The 24,686-nt window shown below is 41.4% G+C and overlaps 1 protein-coding gene across 2 annotated transcripts; it reads right to left on the bottom strand.

Moving 5' to 3' along the window:
* Nucleotides 1–1,771: 1,771 nt before the first annotated feature.
* On the bottom strand, nucleotides 1,772–24,422 carry castor2 (cytosolic arginine sensor for mTORC1 subunit 2). 2 transcript variants are annotated; one of them, XM_036989835.1, is made up of 9 exons: nucleotides 24,368–24,422; nucleotides 11,700–11,770; nucleotides 10,307–10,500; nucleotides 8,186–8,318; nucleotides 6,526–6,649; nucleotides 6,133–6,243; nucleotides 5,195–5,277; nucleotides 4,848–4,942; nucleotides 1,772–4,718 (listed from the first exon to the last, which is right to left on the bottom strand). In XM_036989835.1, the coding sequence occupies exons 1-9, from the start codon at nucleotides 24,397–24,399 to the stop codon at nucleotides 4,653–4,655; spliced, it is 909 nt and encodes a 302-aa protein (XP_036845730.1). In that variant the 5' UTR covers nucleotides 24,400–24,422; the 3' UTR covers nucleotides 1,772–4,652. The 2 variants fall into 2 exon arrangements, with proteins under 2 accessions (XP_036845730.1, XP_021473328.1); XM_021617653.2 differs by lacking the exon at nucleotides 24,368–24,422 and adding an exon at nucleotides 19,941–20,351.
* Nucleotides 24,423–24,686: the final 264 nt, after the last annotated feature.

The raw sequence follows: 24,686 nt of genomic DNA, 5'->3' as shown, positions 1-24,686 counted from the left end.
CAGACCAAAGGACAGATTTCCACTGGTCTAATGTCCATTGCTTGTGTTTCTTGGGCCAAGCAAGTCTCTTCTTCTTAGTGTCCTTTAATAGTGGTTTAATTTCAGCAATTTTACCATGAATGCCTGATTCACCCAATCTCTTCTGAACAGTTGATGTTGAGGTGTGTCTGTTACTTGAACTCTGAAGCGTTCATTTAGGCTGCAATCTGAGGTGCAGTTATTCTAATGAACTCTACAGCAGAGGTAACTCGGTCTTCCTTTCCTGTGGCGGTCTTCACGAGAGCCAGTTTCATCAGTTTTCATCATAGTTTGGTTTTTGCGACTGCACTTGAAACTTTCAAAGTTCTTGACATTTTCCCAGATTGATTGACCTTCATGTCTTAAAGTAATGATGGACTGTTGTTTCTCTTTGCTTATTTGAGCTGTTCTTGCCATAATATGGACTTGCCATTTCACCAACTAGGGCTTCTGTATACCACCTATCTTGTCACAATAGAACTGATTGGAATTTCTTTCCTTCTTAATGCGTTTGAGCCACAAATGAACTTTTATCAAGGCACACCTGTTAATTGAAATGCATTCCAGGTGACTACCTAATGAAGCTTGTTGAGAGAATGCCAAGAGTGTGCAAAGCTGTCATCAAGGCGAATGATTCCATGTGTTATTTCATAGGTTTGTCTTCGGTATTATTCTACATGCAGAAAAAAAACCTGGAATGAGTAGATGTGTCAACTTGACTGGTACTGTATGCCATAGCTAATTTGGAAGCAAATATTACATTTCAGCTCAAACACTTAATCTGTAAAAATGACAAGTTAATTAGTGGGTGATTGTCATTGCAGAACCAAAGTGTGGGGGACAAAAACAAAGGATACATTCTGGTAGACCAACATGACTAAACAGTACATATAAACACATCAGCAGATTTTAATTTAAGAATAGAAAATTAATGTTTATGCAACAAATGGTATTGCATCCTATTCTATTCAGTCTCTAATCAAACCAAATTGCACTAAATAGTTTCAAACTAAAACATAGAGCCCATGTATCTATTACATATGTATCAAATTGTCTTGAAAGGGAAAGAGACAAACAACTCCATTTCTGGTTACTCAAATCGCCACTGTTTGTGAAGACAGAACCTTGGGTCACCATTATCATCTGCCACCTTCCAGGCCCTTATCCGCATGATTGCCTGCTCCATCAATGGCTGCACTACTTGCCTGACCTCTACGGCAAATAGAAAAGGTCAATAAGCACGCCAAATAGGACACTGCTGCTGAACGCGCCCTCTAACAATGCACCCCCTCCGCCTATGTGTTTAAGCAGTAAAAAGGTAATGGCGTTGTAGTTAGCCTCCCACTGCAAGTCAGAAGGACCTGTGTGTTCTCTAGTTTGCACATGTTAAATAATAGAGACCACTCTTCTGTGACTTTTCTTTAGAATGTATTATCAGCTGTTCCTATTTGCAGCAATGGTGAGGACAGCGATCAATCTAGAGGTGTCAATACTTGGATTAAGTATTGGAGCTAGATTCAATCCGTACCGCAGATGTTGAATTTTAAAAAAGCTCATTTCTGAATTAGCCAACATTTACCTTGAAAGCAGGAACATTGCCTTTAAATTTCAAATTGCGCTATTATGCGGATCTTACGCAATATGGATTAAATTGAGACCTTGGTCAAACAAGTTATTGCAGACACCTAGGTTAAAACGACCAACAATAGAAGGTGTGACTGTGATATGGATGTTTAGTTGCACTTCTCAAGTATAGAATACAAGCTTTATTTGTAATACCAATGTCAGACCACAATGTTATTGCACTGCAAAACGCCTTCAACAAAGAGGTAAAATGTAAGTGTTTGGCCAGGATTCAAACAAACCGCAATGTGCCGTTGTCGCACTGCACTTGATTTAAGGAAAATTGTCTTTAAAAGACAAGTGTAGTGAGGGGTATGGTTGATCATGACTACCGGATATTTCCTCCCACCTTTAGCAAACTTTTTTTGCAAATTAGTATGATTAGCGAGAACATTTTAAAATGGCAGACAAATCTTAGAAGCTAAAGCTAACAAATGCGTTGGCATGGAAGGGATAGATAAAGCCGTCGCCGATTTCAAGTGCAGTGCGATGTCGGCACATTGTGGTGTGTTTGAATCCCGTCTTGTCTGTTTATAGGGCGACAAAGTAAAAATCCACTGTTGCGTTTTTCTCCATCACATAGTGTTATTTTAAGACTCACATCTGCCTTGGCTGATTTCACTCTTAAAAATGATTGATTCTTGAAAAGCAAGGTAAGTAATAGGAATGATTATGTCCCACAGTTTGACCACTTCAATCTATCACTTTTGATTCTCTATAAGCAGGGTGGCATTGACGTGGGAAACCTAGCCCTGCCAAAAAAAATGTTTTAAATGCTGGACTAAAAAGCCAATACTAGAGAGTTTGGTACAGCATCTAGCAATACAAGGGCTCCAACAGCAGTCCCCCAAGACCCCATGCATAGGAGTTTACATTCCAGCCCATCACATTCTGAATCCATGTAAATCAACCAATGATTTGAATATAAAAATCACATTATTGCTGAAAGCTGCAAGTTCCTTTCAGAATCCATTATATTAAGTTTAAATTAGGATAATGGTGGGATGATGAAATTTGAATATGCAATGGGTCTGGGGGACCAATGTTGGAAATGAAGACAAAAAACAAAACAAAAAAAACAGTACAGATGACAGGAAGGCCTTGAGAAACCAAACAGACTAGAACATGAAAACAAAAGCATTTTTTATTTATTTTTTATATCACCCTTTTACGTTTTTAACACTGATTAATAGCTACATGGTTTCTGCTAATCAAAGCTAACTGACGAAGCAAGCTTTTTCTTGGTGCGGACGAAAAAACAAACACCAATGCATTAAGACCAATATAGTCTCACCTTCTCAAGAGAATCCTTCAAGGGTAAAATAGTCTTCCCCGTTTTCACATCAGTACAGCAGGATGGACCTGTATTAAAGTGCAGACTGGGATGGGGGGGGGGGGCAAGGGGCGAGGTAGGGGGGGCGAGGTAGGGGGGGGGGGGGGGGGGGGGGGGGTGAGCTGAAGGCCTAAACTGACCAGGGTTGCAGGGCTGGTTCAATGATCCACAACCCAACCAACATTTCCCCACCACTTTTCCTTATTCTACTAGTTTGTGGTAAAGGGCTGGTTTAGTGTCAGGCATGGTGTGGCACTTGATGCAAAACGATAACCTACTTCTCCCAAAACTACCAATACTACATGAAAACTGGCTTATATATAGCCAACTAGAATGTTGTTTATATGATATGTCCTACATAACAGTGGCTCTGTGATTTGTCAGTAAATGTAATTTAAACACTCAACACCAGAATCTTTCATTTTCCCATCTGACAAATCTGATCTGCTTTCCAGGTCACCAGAGTTTAGGACCATTGACATACATCTTGCCTCAGTCCCTGCAATCTATTCGCTAGCCTTCAGCTAAATGGCATTTCAATGAGAACTCTAGCCCCGAAATGGATTACTTTAAGAAGAGTTTCCATAATGAGAATTTCATCAGGACTTGACATTAAAAGCTTATTCAATAACTTGTAAAAACAAAACCACACTATGTCGTGTCATTACCAACGACAACTCAGAAATGTCACCTTCAAGTGCAAACACACTGAGCGTTAGACAAGGCATTGGTCTTTAAAACGACTTGGCACTGAGAAAAATAAATAATAAGAATAATGGAAATCTTGATAATTGTTTGTAGAGAACATTCTCTTTCCATAAGGGGAGGACTGGTAACTAATACAGTATGGTTGTTATGGAGAGAACTGGTGACTAATACAGTATGGTTGTTATGGGGAGAACTGATAACTAATACAGTATGGTTGTTATGGGGAGGACTGGTAACTAATACAGTATGGTTGTTATGGGGAGGACTGGTAACTAATACAGTATGGTTGTTATGGGGAGGACTGGTAACTAATACAGTATGGTTGTTATGGGGAGGACTGGTAACTAATACAGTATGGTTGTTATGGGGAGGACTGGTAACTAATACAGAATGGTTGTTATGGGAAGAAACAATGCAAAGTTAGGAAGGAAAGTGTGGTATACTAAAGCACCAGTATAGGCTGTCATTGGCCGCCAAAGTAAAAGGAGGTGACGGCCGTGTCGCAGCATTCCGGGCTGGTGTCGAAGAGAGATAGGCCCAAACTTAGTAGGCCGCGTTGACATGGTGAAATGGTGTGAGGGGGAGGAGAAAGAAAAAGGAGAGCGAGAGAAAATGTAAAAAACCCACTGCAGTCATCCTAGCTTTGGGTCCCCAAAGAAGTGGATGTTGTTTGGGGTAAGAGTGGATGGTCAAGGGGGTGATGTGGTCGGTAGGGTTGCGTAGTTGGCACGTAGGAGGGACACGTTGCTGATCGCTGAACAAAAGCATCCCTACACACACACACCATCCCTCCTCTGTACCCCATCTACACCACCCAAGCGTTACATTACCCTGTTCCCAGAATCACCCCCCACAGCAGTCCACTGATACGCTCTTGGCACTTAAAAAAAATGAGTTTGACATGATAAATCAACGTGTGGGTGTGAGGGCACAGGGCTTGCTAGTTCCACTGTCTCTTCCCATCTCCCATTCACTGTCCTGCGCTCTCATTGGTCCTCAAAGCTCCAATCACACTCTGGATGTTTTCTTCTGGGACCTATGAGAGATAGGGGGGCAGGGTTAAGTCTTTATTCCAAAAGCTCCAGTTAAAACTGACCCCCACAATTTACCATACAAACAGAGAGAGCGATACAGAGAGGGTGTAGAGTTGTAAACCATCACTCACCAGCGCATGGTCGAACTTGAAGGTACTGATGTAATAAGCTGGAATGTCAGCAGTCGCCAGGGGTTCCGATATTTGAGCCACAATACCACACTCGTCTGACACAAGGCAATGAGAATAAAGAACAGATATCCATGAATATCAGAATTATTTTAAACACAGGACGTATCTGGGCGTTTAATGTATTCAGTAATATTCGTATTGGCATCACAGTTTGTTTTTACTAATCTTAGCCAAATTACACTCGCATCAAACAGTGTCTCTTGGTGATGTGCACTCTGCAGATATCTGACTAACATGTGGGAGATCTGTGGAAACCAAACAGAGAGAACCACAACTGTCTTACTTACCAAATCCTAAAGGCTGTCCTCCAATGCGAACCATTTTCCAAAGCTCCCCTGAAGCACTAGTGAAGAGGACATTGTTTGGAAACCTGGTTTGAATAAATTAGAATATGAATGCACACATTCATTCAAGTAACATTTAAAGATATTATTTAATGTACCTCTCACATCACATGTATTCAAAGATTTCAGAAAACAGTGAATACATATTTTTGCCTTTTGTGTTAAATTCAGATTGTAGGTCAGCGGTTGCCCTACATCAGGGTTCCCCAACTGGTGGATGGAATTTTTGTTTGACATAAAATACTAAAAACACCAGGAAATTAGCTACAAGTGTTTTTAATTTAGGAAATATCTGTTGAAGTATTCCCACGCATAATAGAGAGATAGATGAGATCGTAGATAAATATAAGCAAGGTTTGAAATTAAGTTTCATTCAAATATTATATCTGTTTGGGCTTCTTGCGGTCAATTTGCAGTCTACAAATTATTTATCTAGTTGATCATCCCTGTCCTACATGCTATGGTGAAAAATACATTACTTCGGAAGTACTACAATCTTGGTTCACATATTGTCCCCCTTCTTAGCTTGGAGACAAAACTGACCCATATAAGGGATACCTCACCAATGTAGGACAAGCCCATGATAAAATAGCTACTAATGTAGTGGTACTGTAATCCTTTAGTTCAATCCACGTGATTAGTAATGCAGCTGTTCAGGTTACCACACAAGTGACACCTGTAACAGCTGTCAACTCTACATTAACTTCTTTACAAATAAACTTTCTATGATCTTCTGTGTTTGTTTCCTAACAACCCAGCAGCAAACCCAGCAAACAAGTTCGAAATGCAAATTGACAGCAGTTGTGCCTTTCTGATGGTGATAGACACCATAACCATGTGTTTTTTTTCTCTAAATGGCGGGACCACAGGAGAGCACCCACCGTGGTGTGGTCTGCTCATCCATGACCAGAGAGATGTAGCCCTCAATCAGAGAGAAGGAGAAGAAGCGGATGTGACCAGAGTCCTCGCTAGACGCCCCGGGCTCCTTCATGCTGGAATAGAAAGTAGTGACATTCAAGTGTGTCCAATCTTTCAACTACATTTGGTCCTGTCCATTCCAACCTGGTCACCGAGTGACCTGCTAGTCAAACCTTTCTATACCTTTAAAGTCTAATCATAACAGCAGCATAACCATCCTATGACAGCCCTTGCTTAAGTCTAACCCTCTTCCAGGTTCTAGACTTCCTAAAACAAATTGTCTGAACGGAACAGCTAAGTGTTCTTGTGGCAGTGTGTGTGTATGACAGGAGGAGTGTTGAGGAGTGGGTTCTTACCCGCCTGAGTAGAACATGACGTCCATGAGCAGGGTGGCCACCGAGGGCAGTGTGTCCGGGTCCAGGCTGGTCACACAGAACATGTTACTGGGGCTGGAAAGAGGGTGGATGATGGGACGGGGCACTGAGAGAGCGAAAACATGTTTTTATTAATATGATACTGGCAGTTGTGAACACATATGCTAATACATTTTATTTTGATTCATACTACCCATCAAATATGTCACCTAAAGAGATTTACAAATCCCGACAACAAAATGTGGTCCCGTGTGGCTCAGTTGGTAGAGCATGGCGCTTGCAACACCAGGGTCGTGAGATTCCCATGGGGGACCAGAACGAAAATGTACGCACTGACTACTGTAAGTCGCTCTGGACAAGAGTGTCTGCTAAATGACAAATGTAAAATGAGCCCATGGGCTTAGTGGCCGAGGGCCCTAAGCGACCGCTTATGTCGCTTATGCCTGGGGCTGGCCCTTGCTGTTCTGCCTTCCATATCAGACTGTGTTCTCAGGTTCTGTTCTGGGGAAGAACCTTGACAGCGAGTGCTGGATTGACATTCTCTTACCAAAGATGGATTGTTCAATTCAAGGTTTGACAGGCTGCAACAAAACAGCCAATTCATATCAGGGAGTCTCTGCAATATTCTCATTCATATTAGGGAGTCTCTGCAATATTCTCATTCATATTAGGGAGTCTCTGCAATATTCTCATTCATATTAGGGAGTCTCTGCAATATTCTCATTCATATTAGGGAGTCTCTGCAATATTCTCATTCATATTAGGGAGTCTCTGCAATATTCTCATTCATATTAGGGAGTCTCTGCAATATTCTCATTCATATTAGGGATTCTCTGCAATATTCTCATTCATATCAGGGAGTCTCTGCATATTCTCATTCATATCAGGGAGTCTCTGCATATTCTCATTCATATCAGGGAGTCTCTGCATATTCTCATTCATATCAGGGAGTCTCTGCAATATTCTCATTCATATCAGGGAGTCTCTGCATATTCTCATTCATATCAGGGAGTCTCTGCATATTCTCATTCATATCAGGGAGTCTCTGCATATTCTCATTCATATCAGGGAGTCTCTGCAATATTCTCATTCATATCAGGGAGTCTCTGCAATATTCTCATTCATATCAGGGAGTCTCTGCAATATTCTCATTCATATCAGGGAGTCTCTGCAATATTCTCATTCAGGGGATGAAATACATTTCCATTTGTATCACAGAAACCCCAATGCATAACCTGAAACTGAGAGTGTGCGTTACTGTATCTAAATCCAATAGCATTTTCAGACTACTGAGTCGAGATGTGCTGGCCTGGTTACACATGTCCCATATGGGCTCGAACTGTACAGGAAAGGAAATGTGAAAAGTAAATAACCGAGCCAGCACAGTAAAGTTTGTGTCCACATGATAGTGTGAAAAGGGGAATAAAAGTATTGTGTGCCTACCACAAGTGTCAAACTCATTCCACGGAGGGTCGAGTGTCTACAGGTTTTTGCTCCTCCCTTGTACTTGATTGATTAATTAAGGTCACTGATTAGTAAGGAACTCCCCTCACCTGGTTGTCTAGGCCTTAATTGAATGGAAAAACCAGAAACCTGCAGACATTAGGTCCTCCATGGAATGAGTTTGACACTCATGGCCTACCGAGTTTAGGCTTGACAAAGCCGTTGGTGACTCCCAGGCTGTTGGCGGCCACGGTCTCTCCATTGATCACCCTCAGCAGGGTGAACTCAGAAGACAGGGTGTGCATGACCATGGGCAGGTCCCGCTCTCGAACCTGATGAACACAACACAACCACTACGCCATAAACAACTCAGCCACAACCAAAGCAAAACACAAACTTGTTACAACAGGGAAAACCAAAAAGTGTTATAGAAACGTGAAATAGCATTTGAACAGCAGGTGAGGATGGTCTTTCCAACTGGCTGATTCTAATACGTCAGAAAGTAACTCATATTTGCACTTCAAACACAATTTGAAACTGCACTTATCAGGGGAAATAAACTACAATCACAATAGAAAACTATTCAGTGAAATTTCAAAAGAACTCAGAGCTTCTGCATTTTGCTTATCGGAACACTTCAAGGGTAACTAAAGAGAGAGGCCTGTGGGTACAGCAAATGTTAATCAAGCAATCCAAGCAGGTATATCTGACTAGCAAAAGGCTTGGGAAACCAACCTCCCAAAGGAATGCAATGCTAAAAAGCTGGAGACTGTCTTCTGCTTTAAAATACAATTTCAACGTGAAATGAAATGCCCCAAAGAGGTCTCCATTATATGGGCCTAATGCAAAGCTACTGTGTGTCCATTCCCCCAAAATTGTGCTCTCCCCGACTGAACTCTGTGCCTCCTTCCCTGAAGAACTGTACATTTGGACACGATGGACTGATTCCATCCCCACGGGGACTGTTCTGCCGGATCCTGACAGAAACTCAACCATCTCCTCTCCCCCTGACTAAACCCTTATTTGAGTTACATTGAGGATGTAAACAAAATGTGAAGCCTCCTGTGAGAAGCTGGCCTCTAACTCCTCTAGGCTGGTTGAGTCAGACAAAGTCAGGTTACTTAAGGCTCCCTACCTCTAAATGACTGCTTTCTTCATTTGGGTCGGGTCCCACTGTTTATGTAATGCAAATAATCATAATACAACACCAGAATAAAAAATAAAAAAGTAATCTGAACGAAAGCATGCAGGATAGAAACGGAGAGAAAGAGTGACAAGACAAACAGACAGAGAGATTGAGGCAAAGCGAGAGAGGGACATGATTGAGACAGACAAATGGACAGACATTAGGCAGAGAGAAAGAGAGAGACATGAGAGAGAAGCAAGTTGTTTCCTCCATTTCTTTACAGACAGTGATTAGGCCGTGGTTGGGAGCAGCTGGCGTGGAGGGAGAACAGTGGCCATGAATGTTACCGGGAATTCCAGCAAGAGACTGAGCTGAGGCTGATCCTCTTTACATAACTACTGCCAGATTATCAACATCTCCATTTTTGTTAACAATTATTTCCATACACAGGCACCAGTTATTCAGCAGACCTTGTGTGTGTGTGTGTGTGTGTGTGTCCCACCCCCTTTTAGTAACAGGGTAATACAAATACTCCCTATAGCCAAAAAGGTCTGGCATGAGAAAGGACTTGTGTGATTAAGCAACTTCGACAAAATGAAAAGATCCTTCTCAAAGCAAAAGTGCTGCCCAGGGTGGTACTGTAGATCCGCTGCTGTGTCTTTTCATGTTGAGCAAAATGGAAAAACACTCACAGGCCACAAGTGAGTACAAGTGAGGGCATACTTGATTAAAATGTCCTGTTCCGTAAGCTATTTTCGATTATCTACAGGTATATTTAAGAGTAGGCTACCTTCATACCACTGGTAACATAATAGGTAAGGCTAATGACCATGTTCAGTAATACCTACAGGAATAAGCAGCTAAGCTGACAAATAGGTCCTCAAACTAAATGTGAGTATCAATAACACGTGAAGGGAGAAGGGCGCCGCTACAAGGTGCTCATAACAATGGCCAATTGGCTGGCTGATATCTTGCATGTGTTCCTTGGGAAGTTGAGGAAGGCATGCAACAACACTTCAGAGGCCTAATTTATACAGTATGTACGCAATGCAAGAACGCAAACGGCAATCCTGGGTACTTGCGTCAAGTTTGTAATTGAGGGGCTGCCTACATCTACAATGGATCACCATTTTGACCAGATATGATAGGTTATAAATTACACTTAAGAGAGGTCTGTAGTGGAACAGCACTCACCAAGATAAAGTCAGTCTGATAGGTAGACAACATAAACACAGAAATGTTGTGGTCTGCCAGGGGGGCAATGACAGACTTGGCTATTTTGGTGACTCCGATTGGTTGAGAGTTGGTGGCGCTCCCGCCCCCCGACACCACGTTGAGAGCCAACCACGTGGCCTCGGCGACACTAAGGTGCTCCGACTCGGGCAGTTCTGAAAGGGAACAAGAAAATTATTAGAGGGCCTAGTTAGTGTGGCATTAGTGTGGTCGCAGATGGATGTGTCTGTCTGTCAGCGGTCCCCTTAGCGATAAATGAGACGCTAACGGCATCACCGGACTCTCAATGTCTCTTATTTTACGGATGATTGTTTGACATTCTCCTCCGCTGATGAGCTGGATGAGGCATTGTCAAGCATGGGTGCCATTAATATGAGAGGGGTCTGACTTGGAAAAAGGTCTGACTCCACTGCTGAGAACAATGAAATATCACTAGACTGACCATGCTTATTTCATCATAAAAAATAATAATAACTTCGTTAAACAAGTCGCCTTCAAGAGGGTCTTCATTGTGGTTAGTATAGCTTATAAATCACTCAGGGTAAAACATTTACCACTGAGCATAGACTAATAGCGAAAGCCATGCCAACAATCTCAGACTTGTTTTAACAGTCTCAATATAGAGCTGAATGTGTGTGCGGCCATTTTCATGCACTGGCACGAAAACAAAACCAAACAACAAGTACTTGAAGCCTCAACGCAGCAAAGGAAAGTACATACATACAACAGTACAATATAAACTTCCAGCCAATCTACCTACAGTAGAATACCTGCACCTGTTTCACAACACAGAGCGTCTAGTATCCATGGTGACCAACGAGGGTCACCCTGGAAACCAGTCTATAATGACATGGATTCATCACTCAACCACAAAACCAAGCCAGTGACAGCTTGGCCTCTGTTAACCGGGGCAGCAGGTAGCCTAGCAGTTAGAGCGTTGGGCCAGTAACCCGAAAGAATGCTAGATCGAATCCCCGAGCTGAGAAGGTAAAAATCTGTCGTTCTGCCCTTGAACACTGTTCCCAGGCAGTCATTGTATATAAGAATTTATTGTTAACTGACTTGCCAAGTTAAATAAAGGTTCAATTAAAATTTTAAAAACCCATAATGGCACAGCGGGCAGAACTGATGTAGCAATATGTAGTCAAACATTGGCATCGAGTCAAGATATGAGGAATTAAAGAAAGCATAGGCCCTTACTGTCTGGGATCCCTGGGATGTTAAAACGTACAATGGGTAACGGGTAGGGATGTCCCAAGGATTCTGGATAGCACTGCCCGAAAATCATAGGGCTACACGTTTTCCTGATTTACCATCCTGGTAAAGATCCAGAGGTAGCGACCACAAAACCCACCTTTGAAGCCTTCCTCATCGACGATAATGGTATAATCCTCCGGAGTTTCCGTCAAACTGAAAAACTTGCATCTGGAAACGATAAAGGAGGTTTCATATTGAATAACATGGTTCATTATGCTACTTGTAAATAACCAGTTAGTTTCAACAGAACATATTAATTATCTCAGTTCAGTTATTTAAATGGAAAGGAGTTATTGAAAGCTGCTTGCAGGCAATAAGCAAGAAGGGGTCCCCTAAATACCCAGAAAGTACCTCATTGGACAATGCAAATGAGCAAAAGCATATTGTTAGCCTTAAGTATTGTGTGGTTTCATGAGTAACTTTTTTTATGCTACATAATATGCCTATGTGTATATGAACCATTCAGTTACAACCGGAAACAAATTTGAGGTTAACAATTAGAAACTAAACTTCCGTAAAGCCTCGAATGTCATCAGCCTCCAAAAATCTGTTTGACCCCCCCCCCACATAGCCCATGAAGTTCCTTTCGTGGAACGCAACAACACATCCATACACTCAGCGCAGCCAATCTGTTTGATCACAAGTCTGAATATCTTCTTTATCACCATATTTAATGACATAATGATGGACTATATTTGAGGCCCATCAGGTCATCGAGACAACATAGATATACACCATAGTTTTGTTCAGCCCAGCTATCTCTTTCATTTCATCCATCAGTAATGGGTGATAGGAGCTCCACACAGTTGTGCAAACCTCGTTGCCACAGGAATTGCAAAACCAGAGATGTTTTTTAATATTTTCACTCCATGCATCCATCTAGCGGCAATTCCACGGTAACACAATTACGGTTAGACTCAGTTTGTTCTCTTTAAATGTCTGCCAAACAAAAACCATTGATTTCAAAGTTGTTCAACTCTATGCACAAGGACTATTTTTAACAATTTAGCTGAATGACTGTGCAGATGCAAACTTTGGTAATGGAATTATGGTAAAATCTCCCTCACGTTTTTATGTGACCACATTTTCCCAAAACTTAAATATCTGCTCTGAATTAAGATTCAAAGATATCTGCAGAAAGAATGGAGTGTCAGCTATGACACCTTGAGTTTGAAAAAAAATCTATTTTGGTTGTTGAACTACAGTAAGTGGTGGATTTACACCCGATAACGGAATTACAACATGGGTCCCTGATCTGTACCTCACAGAAATGCTAAATTATGGATATGAATGTCATTCTCTTCATGTTTCACAAGTCTGGACATCACAGTGCAGCAGAGCAAAGTACAGTGCAACACAGCATAGCAGAGTAGGGTATTACAGTACAGTAGAGTTCAGTAAGGTATAGTTCAGTACGGTCAAGTACAGTACAATACTCTACTCACTGTATTGTAGTGTACTGTGCTATCCAAACTTGTGAAGCATATGTTTATGATAGGTTCAGATTTGGTTCAGTCAGTCTGTCTGTGGGCGTTAACATCAAAGTCAACATACAAGGCCCTGTTTCCCAGATTTGTCATAATGTTCTATTGTTTCCAGTACTTGTCTTATATTGTCTCCAATGTATCATCCGGGTAAAAACCTGTCTGATTAGGATGAATAATACCTTTTTAATTTTATGTGCTATGCATTTTGCATCACACTGAAGTGTAAGGGGCCTTCAGTTTTTTGAGTTTATGGTTTCTTTGATATAAATGCCCCTATGCAAACATGCCCAAATAAAATACATGGATCTTGAGTTGAGACTGCCAGCACCTGTTGCAGACTATTATGACGATCATAAAACCTGAACCAGCTCGATTCTGGGAGAGAAGAGCAATGTTTGCCCGATCCACCCAAACCTCTCAATCAAGGGGTACCATGATACTTGTTGATTGTGGAAAGCAGCGAGTCTGATGGCATGAGTCATTTATTTGATGATGGTGGCGTGCGTCATCTCCTAAATACTCGACTGGCCTACTTGTCCCACTCCCAAACCTCTCCTGTTGTTGTGTCATATCATCTCAAGTGTCCTTGGGTTGGCATGGTGGAGAGCATTACTAATACATATGCATGGAGAATGGGTGCCTCACTGCCATTAAAGGAGACTTCAGATTAGATTCACCTTCAGTATTGACTTGGTGCTTTACCACTATGGGATTTGTGTTTTGAGGTTTTGAGATGCTCAGGATGCTGAGCTAACGGTAGACTTTAGAGAGTGCCATTTTGAAGTTTGTCTACCTCATTGCTCTTGGTGCATGTACCTGGAAACTGCCATCAGAACAAACATTTGTAACTTGATCTCTGCTTTTGACTGGAAACGTTAGATGAGGGATAATTCAACATGGCTGTGTCCTCTTGAAAATATTTTTGTACTTCGAGTTTCACGCATTGCTCATGAAAAATTGGTTGGATAGGGGTAACTCACCACCAGCTAATTTCATGTTCAAGTATGAATAACAAAAAGGATGTTTCCATTCAAATCAAATGTCTTTCTTTACCAAGATGGGTTTTTTTTCAAGCAAATGCTCTCATAGTGCAAGCTCCCTCTGAAACAACCTACCTTATGGAAATTCCACGATAACGGAATTGCACTGAGACTCAGATTTCCCACTTAAAAATGTATGTGTAACAAAAACCATTGATTTAAAAGTTTAACGAATCATACAACTATATGCACAATGAATAATTTTAACAATTTATACTGAACATTTTACCAAAACACATACTGGAAGAACTGTGCAGATACAAAGCTTGGTAACAAAATAAAACCGAGGGAGATTTTACTGCAATTCTGTTACCAAACTTTGGCCTATCCAGTCAGTTATTTTTATTATGTTTTTATTATTTTGTTCAATGTATTCATTATGCATAGAGTTGTTGGTTTATTAAACTTTGAAATCAATGGTTTTTGTTTAGCATATTTTAAAGTGAAAAATCAAAGTCTCAATTCCGTAACTTACCCAAGGCTGGAATGAATATGTCTCTTTTGGAGACATCAGGATATGTTTTGCCATAGACCTTCTGAGATTCAGTTACTGGATTTTCATATCAAATTATTTTTGCTAAATATCATCTAATCTCTCTTGTGTGGTGAAAAAGTATGCCCCATTCTCTATTTTTTATTTTTTTTTTTTAATTTAATTTTTACCCCTTTTTCTCCCCAATTTCGTGGTATCCAATTGTTTTTAGTAGCTACTATCTTGTCTCATGCTACAACTCCCGTACGGACTCTGAGGTTGAAAGTCATGCGTCCTCCGATACACAACCCAACCAAGCCGCACTGCTTCTTAACACAGCGCATCCAACCCGGAAACCAGCCGCACCAATGTGTCAGAGGAAACACTGTGCACCTGGCAACCTTGGTTAGCGCGCACCCGACACAGGAGTCGCTGGTGCGCGATGAGACAAGGATATCCCTACCGGCCAAGCCCTCCCTAACCCGGACGACGCTAGGCCAATTGTGCGTCGCCCCACGGACCTCCCGGACACGGCCAGTTATGACAGAGCCTGGGCGCGAACCCAGAGTCTCTGATTGCACAGCTGGCGCTGTGCCCTTAACCACTGCGCCACCCGGGAGGCCCCTGATTCTCTAACACCCAATTCCCCTGTGTGAAAAAGTAATTGCCCCCTTACATGCTGACCACATCGCTCGCGTTGTGTACGCGAGCATTGCAAAATAAATGTACACATACATGTTGTTCAATCATTTAATCCAATCTGCTCACAAGTCTGCGTAGCCAGGTGCTAAAATAGAACTTGGCTCTATTTTTGATGCGTGATGCTCTGCAAGTCCCGCCTCTCCCATCTCCTCATTGGTTTTTGGGAGCATATACCCACGTGGGTGATTGAAAAATGAACCGATGTCCAGACTCCAGTAAGTGGTGGTAATGCACCTTAAAGTTGGTTGCCAACTGACATATAAAGTCCACTATTACTGAAGGAGAGATTACTAGAAACGATTAGTTTCCCCTTGTTGGAGTAGAGAACACACGATTTTGTGTGACTCAAAATGGGTCAAAATTCTACAAAGATCCAGAAAAAAAGGATCTTGTGCATTTCAGGTAAAATAACAACCCAGTGTTTATATCCCTGGGCAAATTAGCTAGCAACAGCAAGCTAGCTAAATGTTCATGAATGTTTCATGTGTTTTGACCTGTCCCCAAATTAACATAGTTGGTTCAGAGTTCGTTTTGATATTTCAACCTGCGTATCTAGATTGCATCTGGTGTGGATGTACAAAATCAACATGTGCGAGAAGGCGCACGAGCATGCCCGGTCTCGACAGCATGATACACACACTAACTGGTTGTGCCACCTTGAGCTGCAATGACTGCTACAAAATGCTTCCTGTAGTTGTTGATCAGTCTCTCACATCGCTGTGGAGGAATTTTGGCCCACTCTTGCATGCCAAACTGCTTTAACTCAGCAACATTTGTGAGTTTTAAAGCATGAACTGCATGTTTCAAGTCCTGCCACAACAGCTCAATTGGGATTAGGTCTGGACTTTAACTAGGCCATTCCAAAACTAAAAATGTGTGGCTTTTTAGACATTTTCATGTTGTGTGTTTTGGATCATTGTCTTGAGGCATAACCCAGCTGCGCTTCAGCTCACAGACGAAGGCCTGACATTCTCTTGTAGAATTGTCTGATACAGAGTAGCATTCATGGTTCTTTCTATTAAGGCAAGTCATCCAGGTCCTGAAGCTGTAAAGCATCCCCAAACCATCACACTATCACCACGCTTGACCATTGGTATGAGGTTTTACTGTGAAATGCAGTGTTTGGTTTTTGCCAGGCATAACAGGACCCATGTCATCCAAAACGTTGACTCAAGTTTGCCAAATAGCACCTGAATGATCATCAAAACTCTTGGATGAATGTTCTATGGACAGAGGAGTCAAAAGTATCAACTATTTGGATGACATGGGTCCCATTATGCCTGGCATGGAAGAGTGGGACAAAATTACTCCACAGCGATGTGAGAGACTGATCAACAACTACAACAAGTGTTTGGTTGGAGTCATTGCAGCTAAAGGTGGCACAACCAGTTATTGAGTGTAAGGGAGCAATTACTTTTTCACACAGGAGCACTGGGTGTTGCAACTTTGTTTATTAAACAAATGAAATAAGTATGTAATTTTGTGTTATTTGTTTAATCAGGCTCCCTTTATATAATATTAGGTTTTGGTTCAAGATCTGATAACAATCAGTATCAAAAACATGCAAAAGTAGAGAAAATTAAAGACTTTTTTCATGGCACTAATATATATTATATATATATATATTAGATATATATGAATAAATAAAAGACAGGATTGTCAACAGTGAGACAGCACATTTAGGGAGAAGGTCATCAACAACATTCTAGGTGGCAAGCAGCTTCCAAGCCAGCGCCTTGTGTTTGTTTGGATCCACATTTAGTCAGCATGACTTAAATTCTACATGAATGCAAGGCACTTCACAGGGAGCTTCTAAATGAGTTTGATTCAGGCTGTTAGAAAACCCATGAGCAATTAACAACCTTCCATTACTTAACTCGAAATTGGACACAATCAGTACTGTATGTGACGGGAGGGACAGCAAATATAAAATCTCAATAGGCAAATCTATTAGTGACTCCCAAATGATAGAAATGCTATGAAATGACAGCTGCAACAAGGCCCAAATCTCAGATGAAGCCGATCAAAGATTTCCTCATCCCACTTGAGGCCAAACAATGTTCTGAAAACAGACCAGCTTGGTGCATCCAGCTCTGTCTGCCAACAATGGAAGCAATGAAACACTTCCAAGGTATAAGGGGAAACCACAGGCTGTTTAATGACAGATGCATCCATTTGAATTCAGTTCTGTCTGTGCATCAGGAAATAAGATCTTTAAGAAGTTTGTCTGTCTTCTATTTTCTATACTATAACTGCTGTTTTACTTTGTGGAGAGAGTCTGGGATATCAGTATCTTTATCTGCATTTTTAAACACTGCCTTAAGGGCCATTACACCTTCAAATCATAGTTTGTCAGACGTTATAATACCTCTAAAGTAGTCAAGTTGAAACCACGTCCCACGGCATCGATTGTGTAGATCCAGCTATATGCCTCCACACCAAATGAATGGAAAAGATAAGCACTGACTAAAACCAGGAAATGACACGGTACTCATCTTTTCTATTCATTTGAGATCGAGACAAAGCTGTATCTACCATACCACTGCAAAATGTGAACCTAAATGCATGTTTTACGCCCCCAAGCTGTGCGATGCAACATTTATACTGCATTCTGTGGACCTCTGCCTCCTTTTCAAGTATTTTTCAAGGGTCACCACAGCACACGTAAAAAGGTCACTGAAAGGTGGAGGAGAATTTGCCTTAAGGAGAGCTTGGTAAACATGGGATTGAAAAGGCCATCCGCTAACCTATGTGTCATTAATGTGTCACTAAAATATAAATGCCTTCAACTTGTATCCTGGTGCAGTTGTAAAAGCTAGGATCCCAAGATCTTTGTTGGAATTCAAAACTGTTATATTATTGGCCTGTAGGCCCATTTCTCACAGATGTGGCCAAAATGTTAGTGATAATAATAGATCTTGAGGAAAATAGCACTAACAAAGTTTAGGTTAGAGTAGCCTATTGATAATATGCTCACAGCACATTTACAGTGGCATTCCATCATGTAAGTTAAACTTTTGCAATAGGTTTACAGAAAATAATCTACAGATAACCTGCCCTATCCTCATCATGCCAGGTGAAATTAATAGGAGGAAAAAATATACAGCGTTATTGTTGTCTCCTAATTATGACCTATTCAATGTATTTAAAACCGAGAAAGGCTGTAGTCAGAAACACAACCACTGGGCCAGCGTTCACATCTCCAGCAACAGATAGAATGGCTAGCTAACCAAAACATGATTGCAACATTTCAAATGATATATTCGGCATCATCGCGAACAACATAAATGTCTCACGCCGCCAGTTCAAGTTTGATTTAAAGCAACCACCTCACCCCATTTAATTTTACACCTACACACAACGAAAAAACAACACCGCAGAGCTGCAATGCCGCGTTAACGTTATGTGGGAAACTCGGGACCTCCGAGTAAAAATGAACAGAAGTAATTTGCGTAGATATTTTTATTGGTCGATTCTTCTTCCCAAGTGGGAAACTCCGGAATCAGAGAGGAATGCCGCGTTCAAGTGCTTGTCGGAACTAGGAAATGTACGACATGTTAACTGTTGAACGCAGCAGTATAACTATTACCAGAAATGTGAGTTTATTAATTATGACTAGCTCATGAACAAGGCAGAAGAGGTGAAGCAGGAGGGTTAACTCCACCCCCATAATCTGTACACATTAAGCAGATCATTCATTATTAAGCAACTGAGTTTTTGTATGGGGTGGAGAAAGTGTTGAATTTAGTCACAATTAACATGAATTGCCATTTTGATACGTGGGGCTTATTTGATCTAATATAAATGTTGTAATGCCTAGGTTCTTACGAGTGTACTGCTTCCAATTGGCTCATTCACCCCCCCTGTAACTATTCCCCAGGTCGTTGCTGTAAATGAGAATGTTTTCTCAGTCAATTTACCTGGTAAAATAAGGGCTAAATAAAGTAAGTGAGATGCACTTGACAACTGAGAAAAAACTATATTGGTGTAGTCCTTGTTGAAATTCGAGATGTCTATGCATATTCATGAGGCTAGCATAGCTTCTCACTCTCCATTGAATACAGGCGGTTGATGTCAACACCCCTCTTCGATTATAAAAATAAAATAAAAAAAATAAAAGATGTATCCACCAAACCAAAGAGAGGAATAGGCGGTAGCTTGACAGCCGACGTTCCGGTCTGTGGAAAACGAATCCGATTGTTAGGGCGGAGTCACAAGCCTCATTATATCCAGTATCTCTGGTATCGTCTTTCTACAAGTAAGCAAGTAGATTTCCGAGTTTCCGACAGGACATAAACGCAGCATAAGCACGTAGCCTACACACCCCTTCACGTTGACCGGACTACAAAAGCACAAAAGCTGAAAAAAATGACAATGCAAAACATACTGAATTTAAAAAATACTGTCAGCACTCATTGACTTATGCAAAAACAGAGCATGCATTTTCATTGAAAGCTAAAACATAACTGCTGAAGACAATTACAATTGGACAGTTTTGCCACAACGATCGGCAACATTGTATCTAGTCGCGCAATTAGTTTGCAATAACGTTACTGCCCAATAAGATATTTAGAATGATTCATTTTCTTTATTGTATCGGATTTAATAAAAATGTTCTATAAATAAAAGCTACTTACCTTGTTTTAGAGGGCAAGAAGGCGAGTTTGATTAATCCGTGAGTGCAAATCTGAATGCCCTCTTTTGCTATACTCGCTACTTTCAAGCTGTGTTCTAAAATATGCAACTCCATCATTTGCGTCTTCTCATTTGAGGAACATCTAAGACAAATGTATATCGTTTCTAATAAAAAACAAATAAATACACCTATAATAGCTTATAAAAACCGTGAAACGTAGCAGAAAGCAAGGGAGGGAGAAGGACAAGTTATCCACTTCGGAAAAGAATGAAAGAGAGGTAAAATAGAAGCAGGGTGTAATAAAATAATCACAATGAGGTAAACGGGGAGGAAGAGAATGACTGTCGGTCCCCGTGTATTCTCTCCGACAGGGATTGGAATAGTCCAGCAGCTGGTAACAGTGAAACAAACAACTTGCCACTCAAAAGAAGGGGAGGACCTGCTTTGCCACACGGGCATGTTGGGACATGTAGTTTCACATTTCCTATGGCGTCATGGCAGGGCCATCATGGAGCAAATACAAGGACAATGCAAAATATGACAAATTAAGCATTTTGTTTCACTGTTTTGTATATGCATGATTTGTAATGCATTAAATTGTCTGAGGACAAACCCCAGACATCTTACAAATCAACGTTGCAAGATAGGCCTACTACATCTGTGCCCGTAATGTCCAAAAACTGTCATCGCTAGGACATTAAATGGCCTGTCCACTGTCCATACATGTCTTATATACTTACCTATCTCCATCTGAAATTCATTAACTGTTTGCTTTCAGTTATTCACACAAGTTTTGGTCCTATTGGTGGCCTACTTAAGGTTAATATTTTGTAGGGGTTTGCAATGAAAGAAGGAAGACTAATTTCCCTCCTCATAAATACAATTTACAATTAAAGTAGGCTTATTACAGTATTCTGAGTTGCAGGGTAGCCTGATTGATAGCCGAAACTGGGGGGACAGCACACTTGTGTTAGAGACTGTCAGACATTTGCAATTTTAACAATGGGACCCGGTTAACTCAATCACCATACTCACTTTCTTTTGATGTAAAGTTCATCAGCTCCCCAAAGCAGATAGCAGCATGATAAGAGTTTAATGTTGAACACAAAGAAACAAGTAACCTGATTTATGGGATTCCACTCAAAGCATCACTCAATGGAGGTTCAGAATTCATGGCCTGCTCAGTCAATGCATTGGTAAATGACAATGGTGATGATGCCATTAGGTAAACAAGATCTTGAAAGAGTATTTGAACTCTGACCTTACTACCTACCAGACAGGGTTTTGAAGGGTCTGTGCTATCCGGGATCCTTGGAACATCCCTACCCGATTGAAGTTGAAATTTAAAATGTTTAGGATTTAGGGATTTAGGGTAGGTACGTCCCAAGGATAGAACTGACCGATTTTGAAGGTGGTGGAACTGTGCCCACAAATGAGCTTTTCTATGATTTATATCTGACATAAATCCAAAGATTGAGGCAACAGAACGTACAAATGAGTTATTCATGGTATTCTGTATGCAAAGAAACAAACTAAATCATAATCACCATTGACGTCAGGAATCCCCCTGGACAGTGGTTCCATTGTGCTTGGTAGAGCACAACATTCAGACATCTTTGTAGAGTATCTCTATAAAATACAGGTACACTTAACATTTTTTAATTTAACCTTTTTTTAACTAGGCAAGTCAGTTAAGAACAAATTCTTATTTACAATGACTGCCTACACCGGACAAACCCAGACAACGCTGGTCCAATTATGCTCTACCCTATAGGACTCCCAATCACAGCCGGTTGTGATACAGCCTGGAATCGAACCAGGTTGTCTGTAGTTACGCTTCTAGCACTGAGAAGCAGTGCCTTAGACCGTTGCGCCACTCATGGGCTTTAACTATGATGTTTTCTCAGGTCACATTCTTTGAACCTGCAGGTGGGAGGATAGACTTGTATAGGTGGTGATGTAATTTCATGCAGTATAAGTTCCATCTCAATCACCATCAATTTACTGCTATTTCGTAGATAGTGCACATACTCTCAGTAGCTCCATCACCACTCCTACACTCGCGGACCAGACTAGGCCTTGCTTCAGTATAAAAACTAGACAGCAGTTTAATTATTCACAGGCTATGACTGGTGGTAACTAAGGCCCTAGCTGACTGGAGCCATAAAATAACAAGCTTTTTTTTGTCTGTGGCAGTGATAAGACCACTCTGATCTCGCAAAGCTAGGGCCCAGTTGAGGGTGTGGAAAATATGGTATTGTTCAGTTCAAAGGACATTTCCCTTCAGATGTTTTTTTGTATTCTTGAGGTTTCTCTAGTGCCATTTCCACCACCTCCCCTTTCCTTGACATGGACTAGTGAAAGTAGATTTATATGGGTCTGAAGGAGTTGCTGAGATGGCAACTTTAGGCTTGAACTGCAGGTTCATCAGGTTGTTAGAACAATTTATTGGGGGAGAGTCTGATGCATTTACTTTTGTGAACCTGCAAGAGCATGTATTTCCATATTTAAAAAATATCTAGGCCTACTCCTCCCGGAGATCAGATAACACGATTGAGCGTCTTGAAAATAAACATGCAGTTCATATTCCCCTTTAGAAAAAAGCTATGCCCCTCCCCACTCCATGGTATACAGTTCAAAACATGACTGTACATATACTATACCAGAGCTCCAAGTCTGGGACCAAAAGGCTACTGAACAGCTTCTACCCCTAAGCTATAAGACTGCTGAACAGTTAATTGATGATTTTTGTACTTTTTAAATCTGCATTGTTGGGAAAGGGCTCGTAAGTAAGCATTTCACAGTAAAGTCTACATCGGTTTTATTCAGCGCATGTGAAGCATTTCATGGTAAAGTCTACACCTGTAGTATTTGACATGTGACAGTTACAGTGCATTTGGAAAGTTCAGACCTCTATACTTTTTCCACATTCTGTTACGTTACAGTCTTAATCTAACATTTATTAAATTGTCTTTTTCCCTCAATCTACACGCAATACCCCACAATGACAAAGCAAAAACAGTTTTATTTTTGCAAATATATAAAATCTCCGCCAGGACATATTACATGTACATAAATATTCACCCTTTACTCAGTACTTTGTTGAAGCACCTTTGGCAGTGATTACAGCCTTGAGTCTTCTTGGGTATGACGATACAAACTTGGTACACCTGTATTTGGGGAATTTCTCTCAACCTGCTCTGCAGATCCTCTCAAGCTCTGTCAGGTTGGATAGGGAGCGTTGCGGCACAGCTATTTTCAGGTCTCTTCAGAGATGTTTTGATCGGGTTCAAGTCTGGGCTCTGGCTGGGCCACTCAAAGACATTCAGAGACTTGTCCCAAAGCCACTCCTGCATTCTCTTGTCCGTGTGCTTAGGGTCATTGTCCTGTTGAAGGTGAACCTCACCCAAGTCCGCGGTATTGAGTGCTCTGGAGCAGGTTTTTAATCAAGGATATCTCTGTACTTTGCTGTCCCTCGATCCTGATTAGTCTCCCAGTCCCTGCCGCTGATAAACATTCCCACAGCATAATGCTTCCACCACCATGCTTCACCGTAAGGATGATGCCAGGTTTCCTCCAGATGTGACACTTGACATTAAGGCCAAATAATCATGTCTTGGTTTATCAGAATACATAATCTTGTTTCCCATGGTCTGTAAAGAGTACTTTAGGTGACTTTTGGCAAACTCCAAGTGGGCTGTTATGTGCCTTTTACTGAGTGGTTTCCGTCTGGCAACTTTACCATAAAGGTCTGATTGGTGAAGTGCTGCAGAGATGGTTGTCTTTCTGGAAGCTTCTCCCATTTCCACAGAGGAGCTCTGGAGCTCTGTCAGAGTGACCATTGGGTTCCTGGTCACCTCCCTAACCGAGGCCCTTAACCCCTGCTTGCTCAGTTTGGCAGGGCAGCCAGCTCTAGGAAGAGTCTTGGTGGTTTCAAACTTCTTCCATTTAAGAATGATGGAGGCCACTGTGTTCTTAGGGACCTTCAAATGTGCACACAATGCCAGCAGCATACCACTGCTGGCTTGCTTCTGAAGCTAAGCAGGGTTGGTCCTGGTCAGTTCCTGGATGGGAGAACAGATACTGCTGGAAGTGGTGTTGGAGGGCCAGTAAGAGGCACTCTTTCCTCTGGTCTAAAAAAAAATATCCCATTGCCCCAGGGCAGTGAGTGGGGACACTGCCCTGTGTAGGGTGCTGTCTTTCAGATGGGCCATTAAACGGCTGTCTTGACTCTCTGAGGTCAATAAAGACCCCATGGCACTTATTGTAAGAGTAGGGGTGTTTACCTGTGTCCTGGCTAAATTCCCAATCTGGCCCTCAAACCATCACGGTCACCTAATAATCCCCAGTTTACAATTGGCTCATTCGTCCCTGTAACTATTCCCCAGGTTGTTGCGGCAAATGAGAACGTGTTCTCAGTCAACTTACCTGGTAAAATAACAGATAAATAAATAGGACATTTTGTGGTACCCTTTCCCAGATCTTTGCGTCGGTGGTCTACGGACAATTCCTTTGCCCTCATGGCTTAGTTTTTGCTCTGCGATGCACTGTCAACTGTGGGAACCTATATATAGGCAGGTGTGTGCCTTTCCAAATCATGTCCAATCAATTGAATTTACCACAGGTGGACTCCAATAAAGTTGTAGAAACATCTCAAGGATGATCAATGGAAAAAGGATACACCGGAGCTCAATTTCAACTCTCATAGCAAGGGTCTGAATATGTAAATACGGTATGTTTTTATACT

Source organism: Oncorhynchus mykiss, chromosome 10 (assembly GCF_013265735.2).
Source record: "Oncorhynchus mykiss isolate Arlee chromosome 10, USDA_OmykA_1.1, whole genome shotgun sequence".
Classification (NCBI taxonomy): Eukaryota; Metazoa; Chordata; class Actinopteri; order Salmoniformes; family Salmonidae; genus Oncorhynchus; species Oncorhynchus mykiss.
Note: the sequence above shows the minus strand (reverse complement) of the source record. Positions and strands in the feature narration are given on the sequence as shown.

Excerpts from the sequence above, each read along its gene's own strand:
- castor2 (XM_021617653.2), bottom strand. The coding sequence starts at position 20,056 with ATGATGGAGTTGCATATTTTAGAACACAGCTTGAAAGTAGCGAGTATA. Across the intron at positions 6,650-8,185 it reads CTTTGTCAAGCCTAAACTCG|TGCCCCGTCCCATCATCCAC; the intron begins GTAGGCCATGAG and ends TCGCTCTCTCAG. Across the intron at positions 4,943-5,194 it reads AGGACAGCCTTTAGGATTTG|ACGAGTGTGGTATTGTGGCT; the intron begins GTAAGTAAGACA and ends GCCTTGTGTCAG.